At 52.7% G+C, this 17,362-nt stretch overlaps 8 protein-coding genes and 2 non-coding genes across 10 annotated transcripts, besides 1 other annotated feature; 5 read left to right on the forward strand and 5 right to left on the reverse strand.

The window, feature by feature from the left end:
- Window positions 1-31: 31 nt before the first annotated feature.
- On the reverse strand, window positions 32-535 carry NFIA_067830 (RNA polymerase II mediator complex middle subunit MED9; the record flags this gene model as incomplete). Its single annotated transcript, XM_001263512.1, has 1 exon — window positions 32-535. One exon carries the CDS (start codon window positions 533-535, stop codon window positions 32-34), a length of 504 nt encoding a protein of 167 aa, XP_001263513.1.
- Window positions 536-836: 301 nt separating this feature from the next.
- Window positions 837-867: a microsatellite.
- Window positions 868-1,005: 138 nt separating this feature from the next.
- Window positions 1,006-2,739, forward strand: NFIA_067840 (2,3-bisphosphoglycerate-independent phosphoglycerate mutase; the record flags this gene model as incomplete). The annotated part of the gene is made up of 4 exons (XM_001263513.1): window positions 1,006-1,036; window positions 1,090-1,827; window positions 1,885-2,467; window positions 2,529-2,739. 4 exons carry the CDS (start codon window positions 1,006-1,008, stop codon window positions 2,737-2,739), a joined length of 1,563 nt encoding a protein of 520 aa, XP_001263514.1.
- A 307-nt stretch (window positions 2,740-3,046) lies between these two features.
- NFIA_067850 (CSN8/PSMD8/EIF3K family protein) lies at window positions 3,047-4,051 on the reverse strand (the record flags this gene model as incomplete). The annotated part of the gene is made up of 2 exons (XM_001263514.1): window positions 3,047-3,626; window positions 3,882-4,051. 2 exons carry the CDS (start codon window positions 4,049-4,051, stop codon window positions 3,047-3,049), a joined length of 750 nt encoding a protein of 249 aa, XP_001263515.1.
- Window positions 4,052-4,615: 564 nt separating this feature from the next.
- NFIA_067860 (uncharacterized protein) lies at window positions 4,616-7,405 on the forward strand (the record flags this gene model as incomplete). The annotated part of the gene is made up of 7 exons (XM_001263515.1): window positions 4,616-4,889; window positions 4,940-5,842; window positions 5,897-5,987; window positions 6,036-6,577; window positions 6,629-6,727; window positions 6,882-6,978; window positions 7,036-7,405. The coding sequence occupies 7 exons, from the start codon at window positions 4,616-4,618 to the stop codon at window positions 7,403-7,405; spliced, it is 2,376 nt and encodes a 791-aa protein (XP_001263516.1).
- Window positions 7,406-8,516: 1,111 nt separating this feature from the next.
- On the forward strand, window positions 8,517-8,953 carry NFIA_067870 (uncharacterized protein; the record flags this gene model as incomplete). Its single annotated transcript, XM_001263516.1, has 2 exons — window positions 8,517-8,519; window positions 8,609-8,953. 2 exons carry the CDS (start codon window positions 8,517-8,519, stop codon window positions 8,951-8,953), a joined length of 348 nt encoding a protein of 115 aa, XP_001263517.1.
- A 1,511-nt stretch (window positions 8,954-10,464) lies between these two features.
- On the forward strand, window positions 10,465-11,606 carry NFIA_067880 (glycoside hydrolase family 16 protein; the record flags this gene model as incomplete). The annotated part of the gene is made up of 2 exons (XM_001263517.1): window positions 10,465-11,264; window positions 11,315-11,606. 2 exons carry the CDS (start codon window positions 10,465-10,467, stop codon window positions 11,604-11,606), a joined length of 1,092 nt encoding a protein of 363 aa, XP_001263518.1.
- A 447-nt stretch (window positions 11,607-12,053) lies between these two features.
- On the reverse strand, window positions 12,054-13,535 carry NFIA_067890 (CAIB/BAIF family enzyme; the record flags this gene model as incomplete). Its single annotated transcript, XM_001263518.1, has 1 exon — window positions 12,054-13,535. The coding sequence occupies one exon, from the start codon at window positions 13,533-13,535 to the stop codon at window positions 12,054-12,056; it is 1,482 nt and encodes a 493-aa protein (XP_001263519.1).
- A 404-nt stretch (window positions 13,536-13,939) lies between these two features.
- On the reverse strand, window positions 13,940-14,011 carry NFIA_067900. Its single transcript has one exon. It is a non-coding gene; the product is annotated as a tRNA-Arg (tRNA).
- A 1,034-nt stretch (window positions 14,012-15,045) lies between these two features.
- NFIA_067910 (carboxylesterase/lipase family protein) lies at window positions 15,046-16,701 on the forward strand (the record flags this gene model as incomplete). Its single annotated transcript, XM_001263519.1, has 1 exon — window positions 15,046-16,701. The coding sequence occupies one exon, from the start codon at window positions 15,046-15,048 to the stop codon at window positions 16,699-16,701; it is 1,656 nt and encodes a 551-aa protein (XP_001263520.1).
- A 191-nt stretch (window positions 16,702-16,892) lies between these two features.
- NFIA_067920 lies at window positions 16,893-16,964 on the reverse strand. Its single transcript has one exon. It is a non-coding gene; the product is annotated as a tRNA-Arg (tRNA).
- Window positions 16,965-17,362: the final 398 nt, after the last annotated feature.

A 17,362-nucleotide genomic window follows, 5' to 3' on the forward strand; every position in this document is an offset into this window, starting at 1 on the left:
CCGCTTCCTCTTCATGCTGTTGGATCAGCCATCAAGCTCCTGTGTCTGCCCTTTTCCCAAAATCTGAAAGGACCGCGTTTAACCTGGCGATACGATTCTCGAGCTCTTCAATCTCATTCTCCTGCTCAGCGACGGAGCGACCGATGTCAGGAAGGCTTTCAACAACCGCGCGTGCCTTTTGTATGCGAATCTTGATCGAGCTTGCCTCTGTCGGCAAATCCTTCGCAGTCAATGGCGCAAGTCCACTCCCCGTTGCCGAAGTCTGTTGCTGAACACCTTGGCCCGGACCCGACGACCCTGATGGCGCTTCTCCGCCTGCTTCACCAGCAGTTCTTGGACCGCCTTCGCCAGCTGTTTGTGCCGAAAGAAGACGCAGAAGAAGACCATGCAACGGAGGAATTATGTCGAATGTCTGCGGCGGAGGGAAAGGAACTGGTTGTGGTGCTGTGTTCGTGGACTCCCCTACCATAGGGGTCTCGGGCGCAGATGACAGTTTCCGCAGCGGAGTGGCCGCGGTCGGTGACCTGGACGCCATTGCGCAAAATCCAGACTAAGGAATCTGGTATACAGCTTGGAAACGTTTCGATTATCAATATGATAATCCCTGTGTCCAATGGGTAATATTATTAATGGAGTTTATAGGGAAGAGTCGGAACGAGTCCAAGGCGGACGAGAACGCACGGGGAAAGAAGGTCAACTAAGGGAGAAGCGTGACGTCGGAGAAAGAGAAGGAAAAGTCCAAAAGCGTCACCGGGAAGAAGCCCCTCCCCCTCCATAGTAGTAATTATCATCCTGATAGCGACAGCAATTGTTTTTCACCGGCCAGCCAATTCTTTTCTCTCTCTCTCTCTCTCTCTTTCTCTTTCTTCCATCCAGTCAATTCTCCTAACGTCAAATAATCTCTTCCTTTCTGTGAGTTATATCGAATTATCCTCACTCATTTCCACCCCATCAAAATTGGTCGTTAAATTCAGTCAATTAACTAACTCTCAGACTAGGTTCACAATGACCAAGGTTGACCAAAAAGTCGTTCTGAGTAAGCTCTCCACGATAGTGTGCTACATCAAGTCGGTCGCTAATGTTGAATAGTCGTCATCGACGGCTGGGGTATCCCAGGCCCCGACTCTCCCAAGGACGGAGATGCGATCGCTGCCGCGGAGACACCCTACATGTCCGGCTTTGCCGAAGAGAACTCGAAGACGGCTCAAGGATATACCGAGCTGGATGCCTCGTCGCTGGCCGTCGGTCTGCCAGAGGGTTTGATGGGCAACAGTGAGGTTGGCCATCTGAACATTGGTGCTGGCCGTGTCGTCTGGCAGGACAGCGTTCGCATCGATCAGACCCTCAAGAAGGGTGAATTGAAGAAGGTCGACAACATTGTCAAGTCCTTTACTCGCGCCAAGGAGGGCAATGGTCGTTTGCACCTGCTGGGTCTGGTCTCCGATGGCGGTGTTCACTCCAACATCACTCACCTGGTCGGTCTGTTGAAGGTCGCCAAGGAGATGGAGATCCCTCAGATCTTCATTCACTTCTTCGGTGACGGCCGTGATACCGACCCCAAGAGCGCTACCAAGTACATGCAGGACTTGCTCGATCACACCAAGGAGATTGGCATCGGTGAGATCGCCACGGTAGTTGGCCGCTACTACGCTATGGACCGCGACAAGCGTTGGGACAGAGTCGAAGTTGCCATGAAGGGTATTGTCTGCGGTGAGGGCGAAGAGAGCTCTGATCCCGTCAAGACTATCAAGGAGCGCTATGAGAAGGGTGAGAACGATGAGTTCCTCAAGCCCATCATTGTTGGCGGCAAGGAAAGGCGCGTGCAGGGTATGTTTCTATGGAAATCGGAGAACAGCTCGTTCGAAAACTGACCGTGTCTTGCAGACAATGATACCCTCTTCTTCTTCAACTACCGTTCGGACCGTGTCCGTGAGATCACCCAGCTGCTGGGCGACTATGACCGCTCTCCCAAGCCCGACTTCCCTTACCCCAAGAACATCCACATCACCACCATGACCCAGTACAAGACCGACTACACCTTCCCCGTTGCCTTCCCCCCTCAGCACATGGGCAATGTGCTGGCCGAGTGGCTCAGCAAGAAGGACATCCAGCAGTGCCACGTCGCCGAGACCGAAAAGTACGCGCACGTCACTTTCTTCTTCAACGGAGGTATCGAGAAGCAGTTCCCTGGCGAGGTGCGCGATATGATCCCCTCACCCAAGGTTCCTACCTACGACCATGAGCCCGAGATGAGCGCCGAAGCCGTCGGCAAGAAGATGGCCGAGCGCATCGCCGAGGGAAAGTTCGAGTTCATCATGAACAACTTCGCTCCTCCCGACATGGTCGGTCACACCGGTGTGTACGAGGCCGCCATCAAGGGTGTTGCCGCCACCGACAAGGCCATTGGTGAAATCTACGAGGCTTGCAAGAAGCACGGATACGTTCTGTTCATCACCGCCGATCACGGGTAGGTTGTGGTTGTTTCCGTCTTTGACTTTATCTTCCAGGCTAACATATCTGCTTCCCAGTAACGCGGAGGAGATGCTCAACGAGAAGGGCACTCCCAAGACCTCCCACACAACCAACAAGGTTCCCTTCGTCCTTGCCAACGCCCCCGAGGGCTGGAGCCTCAAAAAGGAGGAGGGTGTCCTCGGAGACGTTGCACCCACCGTCCTCGCCGCCATGGGCATCGAACAGCCGGAGGAGATGTCGGGTAAAAGTCTTCTGGTCAAGGCCTAGATCAATTATATATAGAATTTTTTCCTTTCTGTTTAGAAAAGGCTATTTCCAGCTGGTTATGGATCTATGAATCAAGATACTTCGTTTCTTTTTTACACACAGAGACCGAATCTCAGAACGCCAAATGCGCCGGGTTCCAAGACATTCCGGAACCTCCCATGCTGGTTCTACCTTCATCATCATTGGGTTGTCTTAGCGCAAGTAGAAGAGATCCATGCAACAACCAGATCTCTAGAATAGGATGAGAAAAAGGAGCAAGAAAAAGAATTAAGGAAAAATCCCCATTTTAAACCCATGAAAACCCACTTCATGCGGCCTGCTCGAAACCCCGTCTGATCACACGGCCGAACATCTCCACACCCACGCGCTCGCTCTTGACCTCGCTGCGTGCCTCGTTCTCCTTGTTCGTGGGCACCTTGACAACAGTCCCGTTGGGACCAGCCTTGTCCACCTCCCAGCTGCAGACCTCGGTGACGAACTTCTCGAGCGCCTCGCGGCTGCGCAGGTCAAGCCACTGCTCCAACACCTCGGCGTTGATCTCCCGGAAGGCCTTGCCCACCTCGATGGCGATACGGATGCGCACGAGCTCCTCGAAGCCGGCGACGTCGGCGACCAGGTCCGCGTACAGGTCATCGGAGTTCAGAGTCGACCAGAACTGGGCGTACTGGGCGGACTCGAGGAGGGTGGACAGGCGGGCGAGCTTCTGGATGGATTCGACGAAGTCGGAGGACTGGGAGGCGTCGGTGTCGGCGGTGGGGAAGGGCTGGGTGTGGGCGGGAAGGAGGGCAAGGCAGAGGGAGAAGGCGGGCGAGGGGAAGACGGTGAGGGCCTTGGTGAGGATGTTGGTGACGGTTTCGGGCTGGAGGAGGTGAGGGTTGAATTGGTAGCTGTTATGACATCTTGTCAGTAACGGAAGTATATGACTAAGTCAGGCGATAAAGCTAGCTGAATGGGACAGTTTTTTGCTTTCAGAATATATTGCTTTTTCTCGACATTCATCCCAGGGGGATGTCAGGTAATAGGAAACGTGATTATGAAGAAAAACAAGGTAGTTCATCATTCGTCCCATGCGATCTGAACACCCCCGCGATGAGGAATCCAGGACAAGCGCGGTGTTTGGCAACAACAAGAGATAGACTCACAGCTTCAGCAGAGCCAGGTTGGCGTAGCAGTCGAATGTGCGCTCTTCGCATTGCTGGACAACATAGTCTTGGAATACTGTGGTGGTCTCGGGGTTGTATCTGTCCAGGCCGTTGAGGATGGCGTCGATATGCGCCGGCCGCGTATCACACTTGTCAAAAGCGACACCCATTTTGTTAAATCGTCGTGTGCAGGTATGGAGAAGGAGGAGATGAGGAGGTTCAGCTGGCACAGACGGCGGCAATGAAGGCGGGTTTATCGTGATGGCTACCTATAGCGGGATGTTCTTTTTTTGGTGGGTTTTTTGGGATGTCTGTTCTGCTGTGCGGCGGTCGACCGGAAGAACCACCCAGAAACGTATAGTTTCTCCGACCGGTCCTCACTACCCCGTTTCCCGGAGTATATTCGGGAGAACAACCAACTTAAGCCTCATGTTGTCGAGTTTGGGATATGGTTTGGTTGATCATGTCTTACCCCGCAGGTTGATGATGAAAGACCGATGCTTGGTTCCCCAATTGATGCGGCGTTATTCTCGGTCATGCTCTCTAGTTCAGAATGATATGCGTCCGCTTCACGTTCCTCTTTGGCCGAAGGATATGCGGTGCCCAGGGCTATATATGGAGGCTCTCTCCTTTGACTTTATGAACGTTGCTAGGTTGGATCTTGTGTCATTGGCAAGGGAATTGTCCTAGTTTAGGTATACGACACATTACAATTGGAAAATCTGTCTCAAATCATGCGACTTCTTCTCAGTCAACCGTTTCACTGGCTTTTGGCTTTGGCAGCGACGGCTTCTGCGTCGTCGTCTGTCGATTACACCCAGTATGTAAATGCTCTAATGGGGTCAGAAGGCCCTTTTCCGGGCAAAGGCTACGGAGGAGGCGACATCTTTGTTGGGGGTGCGCGGCCCTTTGGCATGGTCAAAATGGGAATAGACACGACGGCCGCAAACTGGAGCATTGCGGTGCTGAACGGCGGGTGGACGCCTGATGGCAATGTGACCGCGATCAGTATGTGATTTGCTCGAAGTCCGGTGGTCATTCTTTTCTGACATGCCCAGCCATGATGCATGAAAGCGGGACAGGAGGTTCTCCGAAATATGGGCTCATTTCGCAGATGCCTTTGACAAGTGTGGCGCCTCATGTCAATATCCTGGACAATCTCACGTACAGTCAGCCCAGGGTCGGTCAAGATACGGCCAGTGTAGGCTATTACAAGACCCAGCTGCAGAACGATGTTCAGGTAGAGCTTTCTGCTTCCAGTCACTCCGGTATTGTTCACTACTCGTTTCCTCAGGGCGAGAAGCATGTGCTTGTGGATGTCTCTCACTATCTGCCCGCTAAGCCTGGAGCCACGAATGGCCAGTACTATGTTGGCGGAGAGATCAAAGTCGAAGACCACGGTAGGGCTTACAGCGGATATGGGACGTACATGGGCGGATGGAACAATGGAGCTCCCTTCACGGTCTTCTTTTATGGAGAATTTTCCGAAAAGCCTACAATGGCTCGGACCTTCACTGGAACAAATACAGAGCCCATACCGCGATACCAGACTTTCGTTGGTGATATAGGAGAGCCAATATACGGTAACATATCGGATAAGGCAGCATCGGGGCCTATGAATGAGCGTGTTGGCGCTCTTTTCAGCTGGGATGAGAAGGCAAAACCAGGGATCACCTCACGGATTGGTATCTCGTTGATATCATCCGACAGGGCTCGGTCGTATATCAGGTCCGAGATTCCCTCGTGGAGACTCAACGACACCGTCAAAGACGCCGTTGAGCAATGGAATAAGGAGGTCCTCGGCAAGATCCAGGTGCCCCTTGACAGGACTGCAAACATGACCCACGTGCGGCTGCTCTACAGCTCGCTGTATTTCATGCATCTGATGCCCTCTAACCGGACTGGGGAGAATCCGCTCTGGCAGTCGGAGGAGCCGTTATGGGATGACTTTTATACTATGTGTTAGTACCCATGGAAGCTCCGCTCTCTGACGATTATGTACTGACTTGTTTTAGGGGACATCTTCCGCTGCACGGTGAGCTTCTATCATATCTTCCAGCCTACCTATTACGAATCCATGATCCGTGGTCTCATTGACATATGGAGGTAAGGCCACCCGAAGAGACTGTATTTCTGAGTTGACCATAGGTACAGACATCAAGGCTTCCTACCTGACGGGCGCTCGGGCAACTATAACGGACTGGTACAAGGCGGTTCTAATGCCGACAATGTCCTTGCCGATGCGTACGTCAAGGGATTGCGTGGCGCAATTAACTGGACAGACGGGTACGCAGCGATGAAGTCGGACGCTGAAGTCATCCCGTACAATACCTTTGATCCTAAGGATCTATCTGCGAGCACCAAGGAGGGCCGAGGGGCTTTGGGAGATTGGCTTGAACTGGGCTATGTCTCTCAGGATCGAAACACACGCTGCATCTCGCGGACTGTCGAGTACAGTCTCAATGACTTTGCCTTGAGCCAGGTAGCCAGCGGGGAGATGCCCGGTGATCGCGAAAAGTATCTGAATAGGTCAGCGGGATGGCAGAAGCTCTGGAATCCGGAAGTGGAGAGCTTGAACTTCACTGGGTTTCTAGCCCCGAAGTTTTCGAACGGTACGTTCAACAATAGCGGATATGACCCAATGTATTGTTACGAGTGCGAGTGGCAATCGTATAGCTATGAAGGCGTACCATGGGGTAAGTCTACCTAGTATCCCGTCCTGAGTTTTATACTGACTATGGCTACAGAGTACTCTTTCGTCATTTTGCACGACATGGAGACTTTGATCGACTTTATGGGCGGTCCAGAGACTTTTGAAGCCTGGCTAGACACTATGGTAGGCACGGGTTGAGTAGATTGCTTGGGGATTGTGCTGATGTTGCGTAGTTCAAACCCAACCTGTCAGTTCAGAATCTTGGTGCAAACGGCGCGGGCATAACAAGTCTGATGAATATTGGGTATATGCTACCATTGATCAACCGGGCAAACAGCTGACATGAGGCAGGAACGAGCCCGATTTCGCAACGCCGTATCTCTACAACTATATCAACAAACAAGCGAAGAGCGTTCAAATGTCCCGTAGCCTGGGACTGCAATAGTAAGCGAATCGCATTGTTCGATCTACTCGACAGCAGCTGACCATATTGAAATGCAGCTTCAAGGATGCTCCCTACGGAGTGCCAGGAAACAGCGATGCAGGCGCCATGAACTCCTGGCTCGTGTGGCAGATGCTTGGCATCTACCCCGTGGTCACCCAACCGGTCTACCTGATCTCATCGCCCTGGTTCCCTGATCTGAACATGACGGTCAACGGGAACCAGACACTGAGGATTAAAGCGACGGGATTAGACCAGGGCTATTATGTGCAAAGCGTCAAGATCAATGGGAAAGAGTGGACAAAGAACTGGTTCGAGCATGACGATCTCATGGTCCAGGGCGGGACTATTGAGTTTGAATTAGGTTCTGAGATGAAGAACTGGGAGACGGGTAGCGTGCCACCGTCGCCAGGACATGTGCAGTTGTAAGCTGCCGTGCGATTGCGTGTATGAGATTTGTCTCCTTAGGGCTGGCTCACATGACCTCGCCTGACCTTTCATAGAGCCAGAAGGGTCCACACTCCTTACCTGTCATTAGACTACCACTCATAGGAAGTTATAATAACAGCTGCTTTGAGAATGAAATCTGCTCCCGTCGCGGCATCCGCTCGGCTGTCATCATAGAGGTGGGGAGGTCAGTATCAGCGAAGCCTTTTCTCACAGGGCTTCGTATGTTCGCTTCTAGATGTGGTCACAATTGTCCAATCATAATCGTATACCTGTAATAGTAAGAGGGAATTACACCGCAGCAGAGGGGTTCTGCTTGATTAGATAATGAAAGGAAAGCCAGCCTGTTGAGTCTGTCGCTCGATCGTATTGTGTGATGGATTGCGTCACTGGCGCGGTGAATGGTTTTAGTGTCCGATCCTTCGAGGGGAGTAGAGTCATCACATGCATCGAGATTCGCGTCTCGGCATTGGAGAGAGGAAATCAAAGATCAAAGCAGGTACGCGATTAAGACCTAATGCTCTGGCAGTAGTTTAATGCAATGCAGAACAGACCATTTGACGATACTCTTCTCCGACTGCGAGTGATAGCAGAATCGACAGGAGAGCCGAGAGCCCCTCTCCATGTGAGAGACGGTAAGACAAAGAGCCAGTCTTCCACGCCAATTCCAAGCCAAATCGACCAATGCTCACGCTCATTGGTAGCCGTAGCCGGGGGATTTCCCAGTTTCAAGATCCGGTGCGGGCTAAAAGGTACATGGAAGATGGAGATCGCTTCTTTTTCCCGCTTGTCCAGGAAGACGTGCGATTGACGTCAGCGCGGGACAGTCAGATATTTGAACGATGGGGTATCATCCATCCCATCCCATCTTATATTCAGTTCATTCAGTGGTCGTTCGACTCTTCCTCTCCTTGAGGTGTCTGTCTCTCGTTTCTTTGAGTTGAGAGCCAATCTCAGCTCACTCGCTTCAAGATCCTCGGCCTCGGCATCTAGACTATACGGCGCCATCCCGACGCTTATAGAGGAAAGTCATCGAGTGGATCATTCTCGCCTCCATATTTGATATTTGATATCAGATATCGAAATTCCTAACATGGTAAGTGGTTTGCCTCGTCATCTCTGGATCACTCCGCAACGGCCCGAGTTACGGAACCATGGATGCAGCCTCGCTGACACCTCACATAGGCACCTGTCGTGTCCAACATCCTCCAAGCCCGGCAATCCACCTCCTCATCCGACAGCTGCAATTGCCCCGACAGCATCTCAGGCGGTGGCATTGCAGGAATTGTCATCGGCTCCATCGTCGGCACCCTGCTGCTTATCTGGCTCTTCCGGGTCTGCTCATTGCCTGGCGCTTGGGGCGGTGGGGAACCCGATTATGGATACAGCGGGGGAGGAGGGACGGAGGTGCGCTCGACGCATCGTCGAAGCCGGAGCAGTCCGTCTTATGTGGAATATGTCGATAAGCCGAGCCGTTCGCGGAGATATCGGGAGGACATTCGGCGGCCGGCCAAGGTGTATCTGAATTAGGAGTATAGCAGGTGTTTCGGCATCTGTTTGCGGCGATCTGGTATGATTGTATGTGTAATGATAATGAGGGATGATCTTGTCATGAGATGATGAGAAGATGGATAGGATATGATATGGATTACTGGGATTGGAGTTGGGATTGATTTTAATGAACTGATGTGTTGTAGTACAAGTGTCTATGGTGAACTCTCTGTCATACTGTGTAAAATGCAATATATATTAAGGTCATTTGTTTGATATATATTGGCCCATGGTTCTTGACGGCATTCAATTCCAGGCATTAAGTGGACCGTGGCTATTAAGAAGAGAACCCCTATTGCATACGGAACATGAGATCTATGCTGAACATCTCCTGAACTATTGACAGAATGGATCCCTTCTAAATATATCCCTTGAATTTGTGATAGCCACCATCGTCACATTACACGATTTACATATAAAAACTATCTAATTTAGGTAGGATTCTAGGAACATGACTCGAGCGTGGAGCCAAGCACAGACTCAACTCGCATTCACCAGAAATGGGACAGTCCACAGACTATGAGATCAATCAATTTACCCTAGACAGAGATCTCTAGGCATCATCATTAATATTCTGGGCAGTTACCAGTTCAAGTGTTGCTCCCTAATCGTACATCACAAACACCATACAGTTAGGTCCTTACCTAGGCAAATAACAAACACCACTTTTACCTACTTGGCAGGGTTTAGCCTGCTCCATCTCCAGCAGTAGTAATATCAGCCAATCATTACGCCGGAGAGGAGAGAAAACCCAAAGCGTATTAGACCATGCCGCATTCGGCAAGGCCCAGGAACAATTTGCGGACAACGAACAAAGCTACTTACCGAACTAGGCTAGCGGTGCAGGGTAACTTACCTCAAAACGGACTAGATCTTCATTCGGCCCCACTGTCCAAGAGCAGCTGTTGGTCAATTGGGGTCAGGTTTTACCCCTGAAACCAGCTTAAGGAACAAAAGTATTTTTCATAGTACCACACAAGATAGCTACACTGCTGGCTGCAGTCTGCAGTCTGAGTCTGAGTCCTGCAGAAATGATAACTAGTGCAGATGAGACTCGCCAAGTTGCCGGACTCTGCGGCAGGAGGAAAGTGGCTGAATGCTAATAAAATTAGTCCCGTCCGTTTCTAATATACTAACCGACTAGTCTTCTGGTCATGCCCGTCTCCGGTCTTTCTCTCCTCTGTTCGTCTCAGATTCCCCCTCCGGATCCTGTCGTTCTCTTCCTTTCTGCTCTACCCCGTATAGTGTTCTTCTACTTGCGGGTGGGCTGAAGACTCCTCGTGCGACTCGATCGCACGTCCATTCCTTCATCCGGATTCTGTCGCTCTTTACTGTCCTCGGACTTCCACATAAATCCCCCCAAGTCTCGTCGAGCTTCTGCTGAAGCATATACGTTCGGGCCTGTTTGGCTGCCTTTCACTTTACATAGGATCTACATACTTTGATCATCACCGACCGATCTAGAGAGGGATCCTTTCTAAGGACCCATCATGTCGTTCCTTTACCTCGTTGCCCTCTTTGTGGCCAGCATCTGTTCGGTGACCGCTCAGACATGGACCTCGTGCAACCCTCTGAAGACGACCTGTCCGCCCGATCAAGCCCTGGGTATGAACACTACATTCACTTTCAACAAGACTCTCGACGATACCATCTGGAACATCACCAATGGAGCCCTGTCGCACACCGACGAAGGAACCCAATTTACCATCACAGGAGAGAACCAGTCGCCCACGTTGCAGTCAAACTTTTACATCTTCTTCGGTATTGTCGAGTCCCACGTCAAGATGGCCAAGGGCGCCGGTATTATCAGCAGTATTGTGCTGCAGTCGAACGACCTGGATGAGATTGACTGGGAATGGGTGGGTTACAACACCAGCGAGGTCCAGTCCAACTATTTCGGCAAGGGCAACAATGAGACCTTCAACCGCGGCGGCTACCACTATGTCCCCAATGCCGACACGGAATTCCACAACTACACCACTTACTGGACCAAAGAGAAGCTGGAGTGGTGGATTGACGGCAATCTCGTCCGGACCTTGACATACGAAGATTCCCAGGGGGCCGGCCAGTATTACCCGCAGACTCCTTGCAACCTTCGTTATGGCATCTGGCCTGCTGGTATCGAAGGGAATGCGAAGGGCACGATCGAATGGGCTGGTGGTCTGGTGGACTACTCAAAAGCTCCTTTTACCATGGTCCTCCAGAGCGTCCGGGTGCATGATTTCCACACCGGCAAGGAGTATAACTACACCGATCACTCTGGATCCTGGCAGAGCATCGATGTCATCACGTAAGTTTGCCGCTGTTGTTGACAAATACATGCTAACAACAGATATACAGGGGCAACTCCACCGTCGCCAATGCCATCCAAAACCCACCAAAATCCTTGTCCGAGAAGTGGGCCGAACTCCCGACAGGAGCCAAGGCCGGTGTATACATCGGGGCCGGATGCGTTGGCGCCGCCTTGCTCGCCGGGTTCATCTTCTTCTTCATCGCACAGCGCAAGAAGGGCCGTCTCGAGCACGCGCTCGAGGATGCCAAGTGGGCCAATGAACGCACCGAAATGAGCACTTTCCAGAACGATTGGAAGCAGAGCGAGTGGAAACACAAGGGATACCAGCCGGTCAACTAGCCCTGCGTTGCAACTGTCTCGTCTTCGGTTCCCTAAGCAAGGGATGTCCCATGTCCCCACCTTAATGCTCTTTTTGCCGCTGGCGTTTCAGAGACCTGCGTTTATCCCGTGCTGCTTTGCTGGTCAAACCGCGCGGTGGTGTCGCAGAGCTCGGGGTTGGGCGTCGTTTGGTAGTAGATGTCTTTCACCTACTCGTTTCCTGATCTCCTCATGTCCATATCTCGTGTCAGACCGCTAACTTTTCTTGTCATTTGATCGTCTCGGCTTTGTCCCAGCTTTGTATTCGTATATACCAATGTGCATCTTTGAATTGTTATTTCGCTCAACTCAAGTATAGCATGATTGACTGTCTGCCATCGTGCAGATCTGTCATAGACCACTGAACCAAGCCCATGAACATCATGGATAGCGTCGTAGAGCAGAGTCATGATAGCCACTGGTACAAGATTACAACCACCTCTTCTCATCCGACCCCAGAGACTTAGGCATAACATCCCACCCCACCTCGACCCCCTCCACCGCAGCCGAATGCCTCACAAACGTCATCTCCCCAAACCCCGTCTGCCTCGTCTCCAGGTATCCTTCTGGCACATCCGCCAGACACATATAATCCCGCCCCTCGTCGAACCCCGTTCTCCCCTCATGCTGCCCCAGCGAACGCAGATACTTCATCACCCCCGCCAACGACACATCCACAACCCACGATCCCCCTTCAGTAGCCTGCCGATACACCGCCGCCTCAACCCCCGCCGCAAGGAAATACCCCGCCGCATGATCCAGCACCTGGCACGGCGCCGCGCGCCCCGCCTCCCCAGCGCCGTAGTGCTCCGCCTCGGACACGTTCATCCCGGAACACGTCTGTACCAGCGAGTCGAAGCCGCGGCGCGCACGCCATGGACCCGTTGGACCGTACGCCGAGAGATTCGCGCAGACGATACCCCTGCCCTGCGCCGCGGCCCGCGCCGCCACCGTTTCGGGGGAGAATCCTCTTGCTGCGAGAGCACCCGGCCGGAAACCCTGTACGAAGACGTGCGCGTCGTCAAGGAGTCGCCACAGCTCTGCTTCCCCTTCTGCTGAGTCGAGATCGATCTGGATGGTGCGTTTCCCGCGGCCGAATTCCCGGTCGATGGGGGGTAGGTCGGGCAGGTTGGGAGACGTTACCCAGAGGACATCTGCGCCGTGGGCGGCGAGGGTCTTGCCCGAGAGTGGGGTGGCGATGACGCGGGAGAGTTCGAGCACGCGCAGTCCGCGGAGGCATTTGTCTGTGGGTGCGCTGCGCATGGACTGCGGTAGACCCGGGGGAGCGTCGCCGATGCGGCGGAGGAGGATGGGGAGGTCGGCGACGGCGCGGGCTTGCGGGGTGGCGTCCCACTGGGCGTAGGATCTCAGGGCGGAGATGACGCAGCCGGCGTCGAAGGCGGCGGTTTCGAGGTCGACGGAGCGCCAGGGGGCGATGGCGGCGCTGACGGCCGGGCGGTCGGCAGATGGTGGGCAGCGCAGTAGGGCTTTCGCGCCGTTGCTGTGGTTGGGGAAGCCGTCGTGGACGCGGACGTGGCCGTCGGAGGTTTTGTGGAGGCCGCTGAGGGGGCCCCAGAGGTTTTGCGCGGGTTGGCCTGCGAGCGTGTATAGTCTCTCGGATTTGAATTCGATGACGGCGTGCTGGCGGGGTACCGTGACAGCGGGGACTGGGGAGGCAGTCCGGAGGGCGTATATCTGCGCCGCGAGGAGGGCGGAGAGCCCGATGGATGCTTGCGCGAGGTCGGCTATCTTGAAGGACGAGGGGAGACTTGGTCCGGTGCCCTTTAGGTCGAGAGCATCTAGCGACTCGGCGGGGAGCCCGAGGTGCTTCCAGATATACTCCACGCTGTCTTTTGCTGTGAAGGATGTCCTGTCCGGGACGGGCTGGCTTTCAGACTGTGCCGGAGCCATGTTGTATGCAGGTGTATGTAGGCTTTGTAGGCTCTGCAGGCTTCTATATCGACTTCTGACCCTTGACGCTATTGTTGACAGTCGTCGCTGCGAGAGGATCAAGGTACGCATGTCCGCATATCACCTCCACTGGTATATCGCAACCTTTAATCCAGTGAGTCCTAGCAGCTGTCAATATATAGTTGCCTCAGTTATTGGATGCAACTGACTCAACCGGATAAGATGCCGAATACGAACACGCTCGGGAGTCGGAATCAGAAATTCAGCATCGTCGGCCTGGAAATCGAGTCCAATCGAGCACTCCTACAGCCTAGTGATAAAAAGCTCGCTCATAAGGTAAAAAAGACGTTCCTTATGGTTATGGTTAGAGAAACTTGGTGAGGGAGAAAAAACAAAAAAGGATGCGATCCCGGTGCGACTCGAACGCACAACCTTTAGTACCGGAAACTAATGCGCTACCATTGCGCCACGAGACCAGATTCTATGTAAACGGTCGGATAGTTCAATTTCATACAAAGACATCCAGAGCGTTGAGTCCATCTCCTCCAGGATCTCTCAGTCTTCTCCTTCACGTCTACAAGCAAACAGTTCACCTCTCTAATTTCCAAAGTGTTATCCACCCCATGAGGACCCTTTCTGGGACAGCTCTTTATGCTTATACTGCTGTCCACCAGAAGTCACTGAGGCGAACACACATTGAGGACCTTGGTCTACTCCAGCTAGCCGAGATGCCAACCGTGCTCAACCTTTGCTTCGAAAATCATCGTCTAATTGACTCGCTGACCAAGATCGAGAATTTTTGAAGCCTGATTGATAGACAGAAGACTCGGTCGAGATTACCTGGAGCGGGGCTTGTCGCACGAGATTCCCCGATTGAGCGATATTCACCGAGATTTAGTCTACCCCCGGGTTACCTACTACTAGTCGGATATATCGAGCGACTGCTGAGGATGATTGAAATCTCGCATTTGAGTAAACTATTGTTGCCCCTCCTACCGCCACATTGGACGGGAACGCGTGGCTTGAATGGTCTCTATATTGTCGTCAGTCGGTGTCCCTGAAACACATGAAGTCTGCATAGCTTGGTGTTCTGCGGAGTAGGTGCATGGCATGCTGTACTATGCCTCGTGGTACTATGACATTACGATTCATGATTACTCCCTAGCTGAGAGACCTTTTGATCGACAAGATGACGACTGGAGATTACGTAGTCGAACATCGCTTCGTCTCCCCAGCCGGGACAGTGATCTATCTGATGCCGCTATGCATGCAGTTCTCTCCATGATCAATTACATGTGGAGGCTCGGGCGAAGATGCCTTTCTTCACACATTTATCATGCAATCTAGGCCGAGTGGCTCATTGGGCCTTCGGAGCGGAGTCTTCAGATGTGCTATATTATGCTAACAGCAGGTGTATTTATATTGGAGGACTTCCCGTCAGAACTTCTCTCTTGAATTGTCTTTACCATCTCTCCTCCTCTTGAGCCACAAGTGTTCTTCTAAGGATACCATGCCCCCATTCGCGTTCAAGGGCCTCGCCTTGATAACCCTGGGCGCTACAGTCGCCCAAGCCCAGCTCTGGGACCAAATCATTCAGACCAACTATGGCCCGGTCCAAGGCTTCAAGTACTTCAACGAGTCTACGCTTGAGAAATTCTTTGGCGTCTCGGAGTCCAATGTGACGGCTTTCTTAGGCATCCCCTTTGCCGCGGATACCGGTTATCAAAACCGCTGGAAACCCCCCCAGCCACGCGAACCGTGGAATGAAACTTTGAAGGCCACCAAGTTTGGCCCTCGTTGTCCCACCGATGAGTCCAGTTACATCAGCGAAGATTGCCTGAGTCTGAACCTATGGACTAATGCCGGCTCCGCGGATGCTAAGCTGCCTGTCATGGTCTGGAACCAGGGCTCGGATGAGACCAGCGATCAATCCTGGTGGTATGGCGGCGGGATGGCCCTGAAGGATGTCATCCTCATTACCTTCAACCGCAGAGATGATGTGTTCGGATACCTGGCGCATCCGGATCTGAATGCAGAGGGTCTGGCAGTCACTGGTCACAATACATCCGGGAACTATGGTGTTCTTGATCAACTTGAGGTGCTGAAATGGGTGAAGAAGAACATCGCCAACTTCGGTGGTGACCCTGACCGGGTGGTAGTGGCCGGTCAGTCCTTTGGCTCTTCCCAGGTGTACCATGCTGTGAACAGCCCACTGTTCAAAGGCTATTTCCATGGTGGCATCTCTCAGTCTGGCATCCGATACCCATATGACCCACTGCTGGCTGGCCTCGCGACTTCTTATGTCAACATGTCCACGGCTCTTATCCACGGTGCCGACTACATTGCTGCCCATAATGTCTCTAGCATCGCCGAATTGCGGACATTGTCCATGGAGGAGCTGCTGGTCGGCTCGCAGGACCGTGTCAACAGCACTTGGATCTCCTGGGTCACTGCCCTGTCCGCTGGCTATCCCTTGATCTTCAAGCCTGTCCTCGACAACTATGTCCTCCCCTCCAAGTACATCGAGACGCTCCTCAACGGACCCGCCAACGATGTTCCCGTCATCACAGGCAACACAAAGGACGAGTCTGGCGCATCCCCCTCCACCGACTACACCGTGGAGAAATACGAGAACTACACCTCGCACAAATACGGCGACCTCTACAACCGCTACATCAAGCTGTACCCGGACAACGGCAACCAAAGCACCGCTGATCGATCCTGGAACGCCGCGGCCCGCGACGCCTCCCTTGTCGGTTCATGGGCCTACGCCACCGAGTGGTACAAGGCCGCATCCGCCCCGTTCTACACCTACTACTGGACCCACGCCCCGCCCGGCCAGAACCAAGGCGCCTTCCACCAGTCGGAGATCATGTACGCCCTGAACGCTCTATACGCCAATGCCGATCAGTACCCTTTCACCGAAGCGGACTATGAGATCCAGGAGAAGATGTCCGCCTACTGGGCCAACTTTGCAAAGACATTGAATCCTAACAAGGGCGGCTCTTACAAGGGCAAGGGAGTGTTACCGCACTGGAGTCCTAATAGCCCGAATGGCACCCAGGTGGTTATGGAACTTGGCAATGCGTTCGCTAATGTGCCCATTGCCAAGAGGGAGCAGGTTGAGTTTCTGATGGAGTGGTACCACCGGCAGATTCCATATTAGTGCTACCTGAGGAGCAGGTTGTCATATTTCAGGATGGAAGCATTAGATGTGCGGCAGACGCAGAGTAGCGTATACCCTAAGATAGGAAAAGCGAATGGCCTACAATCATCCGCCAAAATATGTGTCTGGTCAATGGATATTGACACCAACTAGAATAAAGATGGTAACCAAAAAAAGAAATAGAAAAGAAACGATCCCGGTGCGATTCGAACGCACAGCCTTTAGTACCGGAAACTAACGCGCTACCATTGCGCCACGAGACCGGTTGATGGCATTGGGGCAGATTTTTCGCTACATAATCTAAGCTTAGAAATCATAGAAGATAACGCTGCTACGGAGTGCCAAGGCACCTGTTCGAATGAGCCAATCATATGGCCTCATTAAAAATAGGCTTGACGGCGTCTCCGTCGGTCGGTGAAAGACCATCAGTCTTGGTCGGTCTTCTAGACTCTTTAATCTCCTGGTCCCGCTGTACCTTTTGCCTAATATGGGATTCGCTCCGATCTGTGGACTCGTGGACATATCCGTATCCATTTTATTTTCTCGCAGCACTGGTTGATTTACTACCGACGGCAGGCCGAGGATCCCTTTGGCGATGCTACTCACTCAATGCTGAGAATTATACTGCTTATGCGATCTTTGTGGTCATAACTCGACCCAC

The sequence above is a fragment of the Aspergillus fischeri genome, genomic scaffold (genome assembly GCF_000149645.3).
Source record: "Aspergillus fischeri NRRL 181 1099437636252 genomic scaffold, whole genome shotgun sequence".
NCBI lineage: Eukaryota > Fungi > Ascomycota > Eurotiomycetes > Eurotiales > Aspergillaceae > Aspergillus > Aspergillus fischeri.